The sequence below is a fragment of the Dunckerocampus dactyliophorus genome, chromosome 1 (genome assembly GCF_027744805.1).
Source record: "Dunckerocampus dactyliophorus isolate RoL2022-P2 chromosome 1, RoL_Ddac_1.1, whole genome shotgun sequence".
NCBI lineage: Eukaryota > Metazoa > Chordata > Actinopteri > Syngnathiformes > Syngnathidae > Dunckerocampus > Dunckerocampus dactyliophorus.
This window is the reverse complement of record NC_072819.1, coordinates 14,613,184-14,630,656: the sequence shown is the minus strand read 5'-3', so window position 1 is coordinate 14,630,656 and position 17,473 is coordinate 14,613,184. Positions and strand designations below refer to the sequence as shown.

General features: G+C 40.0%; 1 protein-coding gene across 3 annotated transcripts in view; it reads right to left on the bottom strand.

The window, feature by feature from the left end:
* Nucleotides 1–73: 73 nt before the first annotated feature.
* Nucleotides 74–17,473, bottom strand: part of sema3b (sema domain, immunoglobulin domain (Ig), short basic domain, secreted, (semaphorin) 3B) — a 93,981-nt gene continuing 76,581 nt past the window's right edge. For all 3 annotated transcript variants that reach the window (XM_054782351.1, XM_054782342.1, XM_054782333.1), the window contains 14 exons: nt 13,564–13,683; nt 13,380–13,473; nt 13,150–13,269; nt 12,932–13,074; nt 12,004–12,118; nt 11,047–11,116; nt 10,803–10,947; nt 8,530–8,749; nt 4,866–4,957; nt 4,752–4,793; nt 4,508–4,665; nt 4,348–4,403; nt 3,798–3,937; nt 74–2,113 (listed from right to left, as the gene is read on the bottom strand). In XM_054782351.1, the coding sequence (XP_054638326.1) occupies nt 1,610–2,113; nt 3,798–3,937; nt 4,348–4,403; nt 4,508–4,665; nt 4,752–4,793; nt 4,866–4,957; nt 8,530–8,749; nt 10,803–10,947; nt 11,047–11,116; nt 12,004–12,118; nt 12,932–13,074; nt 13,150–13,269; nt 13,380–13,473; nt 13,564–13,683 (2,019 nt within the window). In that variant the 3' untranslated portion in view covers nt 74–1,609. The remainder of the gene's footprint in view (nt 2,114–3,797; nt 3,938–4,347; nt 4,404–4,507; nt 4,666–4,751; nt 4,794–4,865; nt 4,958–8,529; nt 8,750–10,802; nt 10,948–11,046; nt 11,117–12,003; nt 12,119–12,931; nt 13,075–13,149; nt 13,270–13,379; nt 13,474–13,563; nt 13,684–17,473) is intronic.

The window sequence follows — 17,473 nt, the reverse complement described above, 5'->3', positions numbered from 1 at the left end:
TATGTTAAATACATCACAGTGCTGTTTACCGTGCGGAAGAAGAAGCAGTCGTCCCAAAGGTATAATTTGCGTATTTTTTATTAATCACAAACAACATATGCAACAACATCAGAACATGAGCATGAAGTACCGCTTTAGAATACAAATTAAAATAAAATCATAGTCACTCATAAATATAATAATAATAATAATAAAGTTATTGTAGCTAATGTACTATAGCCTAGTACCGCGAGTTGTCATCTGATGTATCATTTTCCATTTGGAAAAAATGCTATATAATTACAATGAATTTCGAGTGAGGTTCCCTATATTTGTGTTCATATAGTATAGAATCAGAGGCTTGCAAAGGCTGAGAAGGGCCATGCTGAAAAGAAAAAAAATTGAGAATATAGTCATCAAATTGCTCGAATAAAACTAACGACAAAAATGTTGTACCAGAAAAAACACTTTACTCTTGTAAGATTTTAATTTTTCTCTAAATATTTCATAACTTTACTCTCATAACAAGTACTGTTCTGTTTTTGGCTATGGGTGAGGTTAGGGTTATGATTTAGGTTGGGGTTAGCGTTGTGGATATGGTTAGGGGGCACTGTTAGATTATGAATGGGATTAAGGTTTCCGCTAGGTTTAGGATTTTAGTTGAAAAACTAAAAAAAAAACAACTTTATTCGTAATGCAATTTTTTTCCCTCAGAATATTACAATATTTTTGTGACATTTCAGTTTTTTCCTCGTAATATTACAACTTGTTACTTGTTAACTTTCAACACATTTCTCGTACTTTTACATTATTTTATTTTCAGCATGGCCCTAATACTAGAAGCCTTTTTGTGCTTTTTGCACTACACTACACTACACTACACTAAACACCTCCTTTTCATTGAATAACCAGTAGTTGTTTTTTTTACTCCTCACCCTGTAGTGGTTTCATCTTGTAACACAATATTAACCAGTCACAGGTCACAACTCTCTAAACATCTCTGCATTGTATCTGTATTTCATTTTGACTGCTACGTGCCTCAATGTGCCAGAAGAAAGTTCTCAGTCTGTCCCCTGCTGGCTTCTCTACATAATGTAGTATGACGAAACCAAAACAAAAAAAAAAATGAAGAAAATGCTGAAAGACTTGTAAATACATCACTTTAAGTAGTCCATCTTTCTGCATGCTTGTGTGTGTGTGCATGTTTCCAGTTGTATATTCCAGTTGTCTCATTATTGACAGTCATGACCTGCACCACTTGTTCTCCAGTCTTTAGGGGAGAAGTTGATCCAGGAACCTTTTGTGGCAGAGTTCACACTATCGTCTACATATTGTAAAGAACATGTCACATTAGACCAACGATGTGGTCTGCTCTTAGGAGAGACGAGTGTCTGTTTATTGATCAAACACATGGGGGCATGTCTTTTTTTAACATACAGTACCTGCTCGTACACTCAACTACAATGACATGGTGATGGGATCGTGCAGGAAGAACATGGGACAGAACATGCAAGGAAGTCCGTAGATAAATATACACAATAGTGGAGGTGCGTTGAGTGTGTTTGCGTGTGGAAACACCTCCAAGAGTTTTGTCATTCTCCCTGAATGAGTCCTCTTAGATCCTTTGCCATTACTCCCCAGCACTCCGCGGCGCCCGAGGGTTTGGTTTTCCGTCATGGGTCCGGCGGTTCCTCCCCTTCCTCAACTCCTGAAGGTGCTTCCACTTCTTGTTAGAGGGCCGGACAGAGGGGCCAGGGGTTTCCGTGTCCTTCCCCAGAGCAGCGACTTTCCTCTCCGCTTGTTCACCGGCGGGATTCCGGCGGGCCCAGACTTGCTCGCAAATCTGGTCCACGGTGCTCAGGTTGGGATGGTCCACCAGCTGCATGAAGTCCCGATACCAAAGCTTGGGGTTGGCCGATGGGGACCCTCCTGAGCTGCGGGGCTCCGCTCTGGAAGGGGCCGTGGAGGGCAGGTTGGAGGAGGTGGACTGGATGACGTCTAAAGTAATACCCAGCAGGGTTTGGGTGAAGCCGTGTTCCATGGCATGGCACTGGTATACACCCATGTCCCTCCTTAGCACCCGCCGAATCAGAAGGCCTCTGTCCGTCTGCAGGATACGGTCGTCCAGACGCACCTTCACATTAGAACATGGAAGACCTTTTTAGACTTCTTTTATCAAGGACAAGGATTCACAACAACTTCTACCCAATTAGCCCAATTCAAGTCTTGGATCGGTAGCTTGACCACAAATCCGCTATTTGTCTGGTTTTTTTTTTTACATAAATATTGACATGTATATATACAGTATATATATACAGTCAAACTTGTCTATAGCGGCCACTAGAGGGAGTCTGCAAAAGTGGCCGCTATAGACAGGTGGCCTCTATAGACAGGTTGGCGTCCAGTTTGAATGTTGACCAGTAGAGGAAAAAAAAGAAAAAAAAGGGAAAAAAATAATAATAATGTTGACCAGTAGAGGGCACTGCGGACTGCTGATAAAAGTTGTACAGCACTACTAGGCTTGTTATTATCATGGTTCATGGTTTTAATCCTGAACATGCATGAGTCAAACAGTAGCACATCACATAGTACAATTCACAATTTTGCATGTCCAAAAAGGAGTAGGAAGAAGCAAAGCTTATTTAGTCCTACCCCTCATCAGTTTCACATCAGTTGCAATACATTTATTCACCTCTTGTTCTTCCAAGTGTACTTTGTAGGTCTACATGACAATGTAGTGCAATCATAGCCAAGGTTTTTACTTACTAAAAGGAAGCTAGAGGCTTAATAATAACTGATAACTGATAAAATACTTCAGTTAAGTACAACCGAACTCAGTTTTGCTCCCGCTGCCGCATGCATGCTAGCATATGTTTTTTTTTTATTGTAGCGTCGCTGGGAGCACGTCCTGTTCCCAGCCTACTTTGCGGTAATGTTTTGGTGCAAATGCTCTTAAAGTTACATGTTTGACCAGGAAATAGCAAACTCAAAAGAAGACGGCTTTTTTATGTGGAACAACTGACAGTTTGTGTGGATCTTGTGAATGATTGTGACTGAGCTAGGACTCAGTAATTAAAGTCTACACACGACGGCTTCATTGATTGAAAAACGAAACTTTTTCGTGCATGAAGCTTCTACTTGAGTTGGTAATTTGGCTGCTATATGCAGTCAGATATTGACCAAGGGAGACAAAATGGGTGGCTGCTGGCTGCGTTGGACAGGTGACTGCTCTACACAGGGTCTATAACATGTAAATTTGCTGGGGGGGATTTTTCAGTGGCTGCTATAGGCAGGTGGCCCTTCTATAAAGGTGGCCGCTAAGACAGGTTTGACTGTATATATTTTATTACTCATGCATACATTGGTCAGTCTATAAAACGCAGCACTTTGGTTATGATGTAACTCAATCTTCATGCAGTCATAGGGCAGTCTAGATGTCTTAGGCCCTGTCCACACGAATACAGATATTTTGAAAGCGCATATTTTTCTATGCCTTTTGGCCTCTCATCCACATGCATGCAGAGGTTTTTGTCCATAAAATCTGACAAACTCACTAAAACTCACTAAACGGCTCCGACACCCCTGTCAATGATGGCAATTTGGGACAAGACCCGATCGGACCTCTATAGCTGGTGGGACAACTTGTTGTTATTTTGGAAGAATGGTGTGGTAATGTTAGCATGGCACGAAAGCTTGTGATTGTGTTTGACTGAGCTGCTCCGCCTGCTCATTGAAAGCTTCCCTGTTATAAATGTCTGCCTTGTTCTGCATAACTACTGTTGGGGAGGCAATTAAACAAAGACAATTTGCCTTATCACCTCTTCTCGTGGCTTCTCTCGTTGCTTCTGGAAGGTCCAGGTGACTCGGGCCTGAAGGGATTTGGGAATGCACTCCAAGAACGTGCTGCTTCCTTCTACTCCGTATAGCTTCTTTTCAGCGACGTGGTGCTTGTGGTGGTCTGCAGGGGGCAGCAAAAAGAAGAAGAAAGTTGTGAGGCAAGTACTTCAAGGAAAACCTCACTTTTTAAAAAAGTCATCCACAATCATCCACATTCCTTAGGAATGCATGAAATTATTGAGGCGTATGCAAGGCCAAAATCAGTTACATCATTTACATAGGATCTTTTATGCTAACAAAGGCAAACTGGAAAAATGATATAATTCATTCAATTGTGAGATAATAATAATAATAATCAGAAAAATTGTATTTAATCTGTTATTTATTTATTTAATTGATATATTTAATGGCCCTTTTATATAAATAATGGCCTATTTCATGACAGAGCACAATATAGTGTATATGTTTGAATATATATACTGTATATTAATGATTTTTTTTTTGTTATTATTATCAATTGTGAATGTTTACCTCCAGAGCACAGAGTGTTGGGATCTCCATTCCTTACATCCTGGCGACGGAATCGCCTACAGGAAAAATAGTTAGTACGCGTCATTAAATATAGAAATGTATATCAATGTTACTGGTAACCCATTGTTCAGTAGTATCAATAAATTGAAACAAAAAAGACCTCTTAGTGTTGGGCAGATAGCGAGTGCAGGATGTGCCATCCCATGCGCAGTAAGGGTCTCTGGCCAGGCAGCACTCGGCACACGCCTTCCCGTACACGCTACAGCGGTGTAGGGGCACCTGGGCGATGCCGGTGCTGGAGCCCACGTAAAGTTGTTGCTAAGGTGACAACAGCGGAAAGACACATTTGGAACTAAATATTATTTTGCTTTGGGATCAATTTTTGATAGCTAAAATGAACTGACCCGTTTTGAAGAGATCTGCATGTCGGTGATCGACGATGCATCCTGAAGACAGACAAAAATAAAATGATTACTAATCGTGACAAGATTAAATGTATCAAACATTTATTTTCTTACTTTGAAAACCTCTAGCTCTTCCAGCAGAAGCTCCTCCATGTTCTTCCAACTCTCCTTAGGAACATTGATCACCTTCAGTACCGTCCCTTTGTCTAAAGAGAAAAGACCAAGCAAACGTTTTATTCGTCTTATTATATATGCAATGCTTATAACACAGACATAATACAAAGTTTAGAGCATATTTTCATAAAAGCAGGCCTGCAACATTCGCATCCAGATCATATGTGATCCAATTTGGTCATGACCTGAATCAAAATCTGGAATCTGATATATTCTAGTATTTGTTCCATCAAACTATATTGATTAATTCCCAACAGTCTGTTATATTCATTGAGTAGCGTGTTTCTTAGCTGCACTGCTTCCAGTAGTGTATGTGTGTGTGTTAGACTTTTTTTGTCCAATCAGATTTAAGCTTCTTTGTGTTGCCATATAAATGCCTAGGACCTTCAGAATCAGAAGTGGCAATGTGGCTGCGTTTATGTTTTTTGTTTTTTTTTTACCAATCAGGCTTCTTTTTTTTAACTATATATATCAAAAGGGCTCCCATGGACAGCCCTTGTCATGCTCCGCAGGACAGGAATTATAACTTCCTGTCCTGTACTCTTATTTTGGTGTGCTGCACGTCCTTCTGGGGGTAAGATGCAGCCGCTTTACCCCAGTGGAATTGTGTGCAGCTGTTTGCAATTGCAATTAGGTGGGTTTATAACCCCCACGTTGTCACAGGGACTTTGCTGGTTCATTACTCATTGTTCATTGATCATTTCGCTTGTGCTGACACATAAACGTACTCCTTCCTTGTTGCTACTGCCCAAGACTACAGTGTGTGTTCACAGAGCTTTTTTCCTCTGTCATTTTTTTGTTGCCTTATGGTGCACTACTGCGAGACTTAGACCTGCTTGTGACTTTTATTTGCACGCCGCAGCGTCTGTCTCTGCATAGCGGGGGTCAAGCATTCGACAGCCACACTCAAAGCCTCACGGCCCTGACATAAATAGACAAAGACAAGTAGAGGAGACAAAACCAGTGAGCTGGCATTGCTCAAGTACAAGCTGGAACTATTAACGCTGCACTCAGCCAATGAGAAACTTACATATACTACCTGGCAGTTATGTATAATGTAAGAGTTACATTTTTAAAGTGGCTGATTGGTGTGGTGGGTAACCACATTGGCACTTTGCACAGGGGACTGTGGTTTGAATCCTGGTTGAGGTAAATGGCAACTTTTTTAAACAATACTGGCCCTCACAGTGTCTGCCAAGAAAAAATCTGGCTGGTCAAGTCCCCACCGAAGGCCCAGGTACCAAAGTGTACCGCCCACCACTGATGTTGTGATTCCACATCTGGAATTTGGATTGCATTAATTTCTGTGAGATGGACAACAGGCGTTGTGAACGGATTTTGATGACATTTATTGTGTCAAATTTTGATCGTGTTCTGGATCCGTAACGTATCTCGATTTACTATGATTCAAGATTCAAGATTCAAGAGAGTTTTATTGTCATGTGCATGGTAAAACAGCAGTTATACCATGCAATGAAAATCTTATTCTGTTCATTCTCCCAAGAAAAGAAAGAAAACAAATGAAAGAATAAGAACATAAGAAACATAAACACATAAACATATTGCTTCATATGATTGCTTCAATGTGCTTGGAAGAAAGAAATAAATAATGTCTAACCATAATCTGCACCCAGAGTCTGGATCCAGATCATTTGTTGTAACCCAGACAGCTCAAAAAGTAGCTTTTGGTGAAATTAGTTGAGTAGACACTTCGCGATACACAATATTGGGTCTTCGAGAACAAGATCAAACAAGATTTTAACATTATTATTATGAAAAGTACAATGAAAACTTAAAAAATATATGTATATATATCTATATACAGTATATGTATATACAGTCAAACCTGTCTTAGCGGCCACCTTTATAGAAGGGCCACCTGCCTATAGCAGCCAAATTTACATGTTATAGACCCTGTGTATAGCAGTCACCTGTCTAACGCGGCCAGCGGCCACCCATTTTGTCTCCCTTGGTCAATATCTGACTGCATATAGCGGCCAAATTACCAACTCAAGTAGAAGCTTCATGCACGCAAAAGTTAGGTTTTTCAATCAATGAAGGCGTCGTGTGTAGACTTCAATTACTGAGTCCTAGCTCAGTCACAATCATTCACAAGATCCACACAAACTGTCAGTTGTTCCACATAAAAAAGCCTGGTCAAACATGTAACTTTAAGAGCATTTGCACCAAAACATTACCGTAAATTAGGCTGGGAACAGGACGCGCTCCCAGCGACGCTACAATAAAAAAAAAACATACACTAGCATGCATGAGGCAGCGGGAGCAAAACTGAGTTGAATTGAAGTATTTTATCAGTTATCAGTTATTATTAAGCCTCTAGCTTCCTTTTAGTAAGTAAAAAACTTGGCTATGATTGCACTACATTGTCATGTAGACCTACAAAGTACACTTGGAAGAACAAGAGGTGAATAAATGTATTGCAACTGATGTGAAACTGATGAGGGGTAGGATTAAAATAAGCTTTGCTTCTTCCTACTCCTTTTTGGACATGCAAAATTGTGAATTGTACTATGTGATGTGCTACTGTTTGACTCATATGCATGTTCAGGATGAATTAAAACCATGAACCATGAACCATGATAATAACAAGCCTAGTAGTGCTGTACAGCTTTTATCCGCAATCCGCAGTGCCCTCTACTGGTTAACATTATTATTTTTCCCCCTTTTTTTTTTCTTTTTTTCCTCTACTGGCCAACATTCAAACTGGACGCCAACCTGTCTATAGAGGCCACCTGTCTATAGCGGACACTTTTGCAGACTCCCTCTAGTGGCCGCTATAGACAAGTTTGACTGTACTCTATATATTTCTACTACGTTACCTTGCATTGCTCGTCACAAGGCTACACTCTTCTGCACTTTGTGTGTATGCTCGCGGCCCCGTCTCCACGCAGCGAGACAAAGAGACCGTATGACTAACAAAAGAGCTCACTCCATTCATGCCGTTGTTCTATGGAACAACTGTGCCGACGTGCTGAAACCAATGCACACAGTGAACCGTCTTCCTACCAGTTTGGAAAACAGGCACGAGGAAAGCATGCGCATGGCAATATATTGAGGCCGGTAAAATGATCCAGTTCATTTTAATTTACTGTGTGATTCATTACTTGATTTATTATTACTTTATTTATTAAGGCCTTAAGGCCGTGTTTTTTTTTGTTTTTTTGAACGAGAAAATCTGTTACGTTTTAATCTCGCAAGATCTTGTGACTCTCTTAGTGGACTGAAATCCTATGACACATTTGTTAACTTCCAAGCATGGTCTGAATCTGGATCAGGATCAAACGAAACTTTGTGAACTGATTCAAGCTTCAGCGTGATCGTTGGACAGATTGCTAAAAGCTTTGAGCACGGTGTGGATCCAGGTCTGAAATCAGGATCCATGGTGTTTTGTTATTGTTTCAAGGACATAATTCAAAGGGTTTTGAGTTGATTTAGTTGAAATACATTGACCAAGTGATTACATTTAAACCAGATCCAGATTGCAGTACTTATCCAAATTAGGATTATTATCAGCCCTCCCTTAAATCGTAGTCTAGTATGTAATCCAGCATGAATACAGGGCAAGCTAAAACAAAGATTTTACCTGTTCCAATAAACATGACATCATACTGCCCATCAGCAGCGTTGACTCTGTCCACAGTGATCTGTGTGAAGCTGTAGTCCACGTTGGTTCTGACAAAGACGGGCCGCCTGGTCATGGGGTAGACCGGGTTGTGCATAAGAGGGTGGTGACGCGCGAACTGTATCACATCATCCGGGAAACCCTTGGTGGAATCAAAGCTGCCAAAAGTCTTGCTGGGACACTGTAAGACACATACCAAAATAGAAATATCCTGTATAATACATTTTTCATCATAACATAAATTAAAACCGCCCAGCTATCTTGGAGTGTGTAATGAGGACGCAGAACTCTGCAAATGAACCAGCAGGGACTATAAATAATGAATTAGTGTTGGGATAGAATGGATTAATTGTGGCACGAGAGAGGTTTTTACTGTAAGTCCAGTATAATTGAAATTCTTACAAATGGCAGAGAGGCTGCTCAACAAATCCTGCTGACATTTGGATTGCATTCTTAAGCACACAATTTGTAACCATTGTGGAATGAAATGATCTCCTTTCACGCCATGTAAAGGTCCCCTATCATGGTAAAGTGACTTTTTAATGGTGTTCTAACAGTTACAGTCAATTTAAGGCGTAAAAGACATACTTTTGAAATACTTTTGAAATTTAATCCGGGCACATTTGAATACTTTACTCATGAATACTCATGAATATCTACTAAATCTCAGCCCACTACGCCCACCACTGATGGAGGACAGCTTTGTAAAAAGGTAGACTTCGCTACATGTCTTAAAATCTAGCATGAGGCTCTGCCAACTATCTGTCAGTTAGCTACAGACATGGACACTGTGAGTCTGATAATTTTGTTTTTCTTCAGCGAGTAAGCAAAGCTACATTGGTTTGATATTGCTGTAAAAATGTGAGTGTAATGTTAGTACCGTCGCTCACATAGCTATGCTAGTGTTGCTAACATTTGTGTCCCCCTGTCCCACTCCTTAATGTTACGTTGTTGTATGTGATATATGGCATCTATTATATTGGACAAGTGCAGGGTTAGAGTGTACAGTCATCCCTCACTACGAACATCGGCCCCTCATTCTATCGCGTTTTTTTCAAAAATGTATTCATTAATAAATGATTGCTCTTTTCGTGGTTCACTTTGACCTATTATTAGTCAAAAAAGTTATATGTAGTGTTCTGGTCACTAGGTGTCAGTAATGTGACATTGATGAGACATTGCCTTACATTACATTACCTTAGCTCGCAGCCATGGTCTAGAGTCCGACATGACATAGTGAAAAAAGTTCTACTCCCATTCCGTGTGGAAGTGGTACATTTTTGGCTTCTTACTCTGTGCTTCTTCCCCACTCAGTTTCAAACCCATTCTTAAGCTTAGCATAAATAAATTGGAGGCTAACTAGTTAGCTTGGTAGATTGCTATGTTTTAAGCAGCGGCCGTCTTGCGTCACTGCAGAGATCCCGTAGATCCCGTAACGTAGTGTAAACAAAGCTAGCAGTAGTAATTGGAGTGTACATCTACTGTATGTATGCCAGATTCATGTCAGACTGGCTGCATCTGTGTATCAATCAAGTGACAAACATCATAGTGAGGATAGATGATAGGCTATCAACCCACATTACGTGTTTGAGATACAACAACAAGGAACTTTCCCAGTGCTAACGTGTGAGTTATTGTGTATTATTGCTTATCATGTCTACTATATTTGATAATATGAAGGCGGCTGTAGGGGTGTTATTTCATGTGTAGAGGGCTGTAATGATGTTAAAAAGAATTTTTAGAAGGTCGCAAACAGGTTTTCTATGCTCTAACTATGAAAATATTCCATTTTTAAATATTCCTTTTATTAATACTGGATCCTACTTTGCAGTAGGACTACTTATCGTGCTCAGGTCTGGACCCAATTAACCACAATAAACCAGGGATGACTGGATATGTAAAAGGTGGATAAAGTGCACAATAGCACTTGGGCAGGCATGGACAAACACAGCTCATTAGCATTAAAGCTACAAAAAAGTGTGTTCCCAGTAGAGCTTACTAAAAGCACTTTTAAATTGTCTAAATTCCATCAAGGCTAGATTCTGAACACACTTAATAACTTAATAACAATAAACTATTGTGAGACCTCTGAGGCTTATTTAAAAAAAATAATAGAATAGTAGTTCTCACTGGAATAAGTGCGACCAGGTGGGAATGTATAACTATACTAATAATGGGGTCCCCCCCCCCCCCCCCCCCCCCCCCCACACACACACACACACACACACACATACCATTCCAGGGCGTGGATAAGGCACTTTTCCCTGGAAGGGGACCCACTGGTAGTTGGGCCCCTCTTTGTGAGCAAACGGCCCCAGGAAGGCCCTCCGGATGTCATTCATGGAGTAAAGACACACCGCTGAGCCTTTAAATACACTGCTGCTGGGGGACAGGGAGAGCCGGGTGAGATACATCAACACACACACACACACACACACACACACACACACAAATGCCATCCATCAATGGGCATCTGACCTGGAAGTGGAGAAGACTGTGTAGACCAGAGGATTTTTTCTGTCCCTGGTCTGCAGCAGGAATACGTCGCCTGAGGATGGACAGACACACACACACACACACACACACACACTTGTTTCAAAGGTAGTGCAGAGGTGAAAGGTTAAGGGAAAGATATGCACCCTGTGGACATGTCTAGATACTTTCCACAGACATTTGATTGGTAAGTCAACACATCCATCTATTTGTCCATATCATATTCATATCGTCTTAAACTGTGGATTATTGTCCCGTGAATGCAGAGGAGTCCAAACTTTTCCCAGCAAGCATCGCATATAGAAACATTTGAGAATGGGGGGGAGGCACTGTGATACATTTTACAGATTAGAGAAGCTACAACCAATCCAATGTAGGTAATGTATGATAAGTTATTTGAACAAAATCGACATCGACATCTTAGCTTTGTGTTACAGCTGACAAAGCCAATTAGTGGAATATCTAATAATACATCTCATTATCATGAATTTTACTTTTAAAAGTTTACCAAGGGCCAATAAAAAAGGAGCTGTGTTCGAAAACAGCCCCCAGAACAGCCCTACATTCATATACTTTGGCACACCTGACAGGTTGGGACCGTGCAAGCCAACATAATGTAACTTAAATACTGTCCTTTCCAAACAATAGGCTAGGACTATAAATATTATAACTTGGACACATAAAGACACAAGTCTCATTGTTTATTGGCGTGATGGACAGTGGTGGCCTAAGGGGGTACAAACATTTCCACTACCTCCTTCTTTTCACAGCTAGCAGCAAGACAGATGACATTATAGCCCAAAGATAGGGTCTGCAGCTGCACAAACAAGATGGCGGTCGGCTGGTTTACGTTCACAGTAAATTGATCACATCCAACAGAGCGGGACAGGCCAAGCGGTGAGTCACCTCTTCTACTGTATTGTCAATCAGAGTCACACTCACGTAGCTCGTCAAAGTAAGTGTCGCTTCCGTCGGCCCCCGGCACCGAGCAGATCAGACGTGTTTTGAGAAAGGTGGTCCACTTGTTCACCAAACTTCGTTGACCGCCCATGTCGTTCTAGGACAAGACAATACGGGAAATGGCAAAAGTAAGTTACCACGCAGAGTATTTGTACAACTTGATAAGCACCATTTATAAAGAGTACAACCAAAAACAGTGGAGCCTGAGGCTGAACAATTCAAAAGTCAACCCCAATTTTTCCCACTATTTATACTATTTCTATTTCTATCATGTATGATGTCGCTCAAGCTTTATCTTTGGCTTTTTGGTCTTGTTTTGTGATGCTTACTGTAGAAGGATACTAGCAATTGCAAAAGGTGAAAAGTATGATGATAACCAAAGAACCAGACATTGAATTCTTATTTAGATGTAGTGATAGCATAACAAAACACGTCTGTCCTGGCTGCTCAGTATAATATGGCTAAAAGTGACAAGTCAACACACATAGCTTTGTTAGAAGTGTATCTGAAAAGTTACAGTTTTTTTTCTTGATAAAATGCAACTGTTTTCTGGGAAACTGTTTTTTTCTTGAAAAAAATTGTACTTTCTCTAAAAACATAAAACCTTATTGTTTATTTAAAATTTTTATTTGATTTGATTATTTTTTTAAATAGTATATACAGTATATATATATATATATATATATATATATATATATATATATATATATATTTGAGAATATGCGTTGTACCATTCGTGCAACTTGTTTTACAGATTCTTTTGAGTTTAAAAATGTTACAATGATAATGAAAACATTGCCTGTACACTTAATAACGGTCGGATGATGGCCCCCTTTTGACACTGGAACAGACTAATATAAGATCTAAATACATTTTTTAAATTAGTCTTGGTGATGGAGCGATCATTTACCCTGCAGAGTTGCCCGATGCGTGAATATGTGGACTTTCCCAGTCCTTGGGCCTCCACTGCTGTCTCCCGAAAGAAGAAAAACACTTTATCGTCGTCTGGGTTTTCACTCTCTGGGACCCAAAAGGAACCAACAAACTTTGGCTCTGGTAGATGGACGACAAAGATAGGAGGTGAATGATTTGTATTAGCATGGCGTGTATAAAGGTGTAAATACTCACCATTAAGCCAGCGTGAATCGTGTTGCTCCGTGCGGATGGAAGGACGTTTGCCCAAGCTTCTAAAGATGGTGAAGTCCCGCCCCATTAAGTCTGTGGCAACACCTGCGTACAGCTCATCACCTGGGAAACACCATCAGTCCATTCCTCAATAACATAAGCTAAGAAAGACACAAGTAAAACCTATAGAAAAGGCAAGTATATCTAGTATATCTAGTATAGTAAAATGTTACCAATAAGCACAGAAGCAGCATTATGGCGAGGATCATAAGGACTCTTCCCTTTGCCATCTTCCACACTAGAAGGGTCGATCCTGAAGACGTGATCCTGAAGACAGGGAGGACACAAGGAAATGCTCCTAAACCCTAATCAGCATACTGTATTTATTCATTCATTCATTAGCTTTGGTGTACTCACCTCCATCCTGTGGCCCACCTCCACAAAGGCACAAGTAGGATGGAAAGCCCCAGTTCCACAGGCGTACAAGTGTGTGCGGTTGAAATGGTGGACCATCTTCACGTAGTTAACGCAGTCAGACTGAAAGACACACACAAATACACATTGGAAAAATATAGTTAACCCATTTGGGCACCAATCCATTTGTTTCCAGCTGAACTGGACAGGCAGTAATTCACATTATTCAGTTGTTGGCCTTTTGGAGTTTTAAAATTGTTATTATTATTTTTTTTATCACTAATGGTATTCTAGCAGGGGTATGGTCAGTTCCTTTTTTTCACTGAAAAATTAAGTTAAAAGTTTTCTTTCTGAATGATTCATACTTTTTTTTTTCCTGAATACATCATTTTTTTTTTAAATGTTTTTTCTTGAAAGAAAATACAAAAAATGTTCCCTCGAAAAACAGAAATGTACAGGGGTATTTAAAAAATTCAGAAAACTTTTTCTTGAAAATATACAATCTCGCAAATATTACAAACAAAATTTTTTTAATTTACAATTTTTCGGGGGAAATGTACTTTTTTTTTCTTGGAAAAGCAAATTATTTAATTTTTCTTTCTAAAATATATAACTTTTTTTCTGAAAAATACAATATATGATTTTGTCTTTAAATATTTCACTTTTTTTCTCAGATAAAAAATGTATATCTTAAATCTTTTTGTCCTACAAGTATATATATATTTTTTTGGAAACATTTTTCTGGAAAATATGCTTCTATCTATATCTGTATTTTCTTATTTCAGTGTGGCCCTAATGTGCTTTTGTAGAAATCCTTCATTTCACTAGTAGACAGGTTCCTCTAATAAAACAATCATACAAAGAAGTGATTGTGTGTGTGCGTGTGTGTCTGTGTGTGTGTGTGTATGCAAGTGTTTGTCATAGGAAGTCTGTGGTGTGTGACAAAGCAAAAAAGAGAAAAGTGAAAAAAGGGCAGTGTGGTAGGTGAATTATGTCAGCAATCATCATTCCTCAAGTGTGCCTAAAGGGGGTCACACTCGTCGACCTTTGACCTGCTACTGATTCATGAGTGGAGACTGGGGAAAAAGCTCTCTGTGACCTCAGAGGGCCTTTTAAAGTCTTGACTTCTTCCTCTTCTAAAGCTGCTTTGTTCTAATTTAGCGATTATTAACAAAGTTCAGCCATCATGTTAAAAGTAAGTGATGTCTGGTTGCCAGACGTTCAACACCTTAATATCACCTCAGGCCCATCTAGGCGTGTATATTCCCAGTCAACTTGCAACAATGACGGAAGCCTGAATAGCTTCAATGTTTGTTTTTTTTTCACTGTTTGGTGTGTGCGTGTATGTTTGTGTGTGTGTGAGAGAGAGAGAGAGAAAGAGAGAGAGTTCCACAGTTGATGGCTGAGAACTTGTGTGTGAACACGCAAGGCACGTTGTCCAGTGGACAAACTTTAAACACACAACACGGCACGGGGGAAAAGCCCAGGAATGCTTTTGATGGCTTCTGGCCACCAGGACAATGCAACTTTGTGAACCGTTTTCTCTCTTAAACTTGATGGAACAGACCTTTCTGCCATCTAACACAAATTGCAGATGGTCTACCGAGGGCCACAAACTGAAAAATGATCAGACCTCGAAGCAACATTGATATTTGTCATTTAATTAATATTAAATGTGCTGAAACCAATCCAATGTAGACAAGATATACTAAGTGTTTTTTAATTAAGACAAAAATTCAACATGTCATATTTCTGTTATAGGTTACAAAGCCAATACTGTAGATGAAAATCTTACTAGCGAGTAACCCGGGCTGTCACGAGACACCCAACTCACGAGATGAGATGATGCACGAGACGAGATTTTAACATTCATTTTAAGAAAAGTACAATGAACAAATATAACTTGACAAACAAACTTTTTTTTTGTAACAGTGTCACAAAACAATGCAGCTGAGTTTTGACATGTTTATTGTCCCACAAATTGACACTCAGAGATATTATTGACAACATTTCTTGAGACCAAATTTATACATTTATACGCGAGAACTACGTTGAAAACCCACAGCATTTCCGTGTGTGGAATTAAACTATGGAACGGATTGAGTAAGGAACTCAATGCACCAAGATGAGCAAATTCAAAAAACAATACAAGCAGTTGATGTTTGTTAAATACAAGGCAGAAGAGTCTTGATCATCACAATGATGTTCTGTCAGGTCCGTTATTTTTATTATTTATTTATTTATTTATTTATTTATTTTTCTTTCTTTAAGGAAAAAAAAAGGAAAAAAAGGTTTTGTTTCTTTATTCATATTTATTTTATATATATAAATATATATATAGGTAGATACATATATTTATATATATATAAATTTTGTTGTTTTTTTTTTGGTCTTACTGTTATCTTTTATGTATTATTATTATGATTATCTATTATGTATTATTATTCTGATTATCATAGAAAACATGACATGGAAGTGAACAACAAGTATTGTACTAGATGTGGAATAGATGGGGGTAGGATTAAATAAGCTTTGCTTCTTCCTACTCCTTTTGGACTGTGAAAGGATGATTTATAAGATGTATTCCATTGTAACCTCATGTTCAAATAAACTAATACCAAGACCAAATAAAACACTGTTATGATAATATACTGTATAATATTATTAAATAAATAATAATATTAAAGTAATAATAATAATAGTGATAATAGTGATAATAATAATAATAATAATAATAATAATAATAATAATAATAATAACAACGGCCGCACGGTGGTCTAGTGGTTAGCACGTTGGCCAACACAGTAACAGCTTGGAGAGCGGGAAGACCTGGGTTCGATTCTCCCCTGAGCATTTCTGTGTGGAGTTTGCATGTTCTCCCCGTGTGCGCGTGGGTTTTCTCCGGGTACTCCGGCTTCCTCCCACATTCCAAAAAACATGCAGGTGACCGCGACCCTAATGAGGAGAAAGCGGTATAGAAGATGGATGGATAATAACAACAACAATACCGCACGGTGGTCTAGTGGTTAGCATGTTGGCGTCACAGTCTGGAGATCGGGAAGACCTGGGTTCGAATCTCCGTTGGGCCTTTGTGTGGAGTTTGAGTGTGAGCTGTGATAGGCTCCAGCATACCCCCGCAACCCTAATGAGGAGAAGCGGCATAGAAAATGGATGGATGGACAAATAACATATAGATATATATATCTTCCCTCACCCACCCCCCATCTCCTCTGGCAGGTGGGTGGCTGTTCATCTCTACCAGCTCTGGTAGAGCTTGAGGGTCCTGTGCAGTATCTTAGCTGTTCCTAGGACTGCGCTCTTCTAGACGGAGATGTCTGATGTTTCTCCAGGTATCTGCTGGAGCCACTTCTCCAGTGTGGGGGACACGGCCCCCAGTGTTCCTATGACCACGGGCAGCACTGTTGCGTTCACCTTCCAGGCTCTCTCCAGCTCTTCCTTGAGCCCTTGGTATTTCTCTAGTTTCTCATGTTCCTTTTTCCTGATATTGCCATCACAATGGCTGCCCTCTGCTGCTTATCCATGATCATGATGTCCGGTTGGTTGGTCACAACCATCTTATCCGTTTGTATTCGGAAGTCCCACAGGATCTTAGCCCTCTCATTTTCCACCAGCTTGGGAGGTGTTTCCCATTGATCTAGGGGTCTCCAGTCCATATTCTGCACAGATGTTTCTGTACACTATACCGGCTACTTGGTTATGGCGTTCCATGTATTCTTTTCCTGCCAGTATCTTACACCCTGCTATTAGGTGCTGGACTGTTTCAGGGGCCTCTTTGCACAGCCTGTACCTGGGATCCTGCCTGGTGTGGTAGATCTGGGCCTCTATTGCTCTGGTGCTCAAGGCCTGCTCATGTGCTTCCATGATTAGCTCCTCTGTGCTGTCCTTCAGTCCA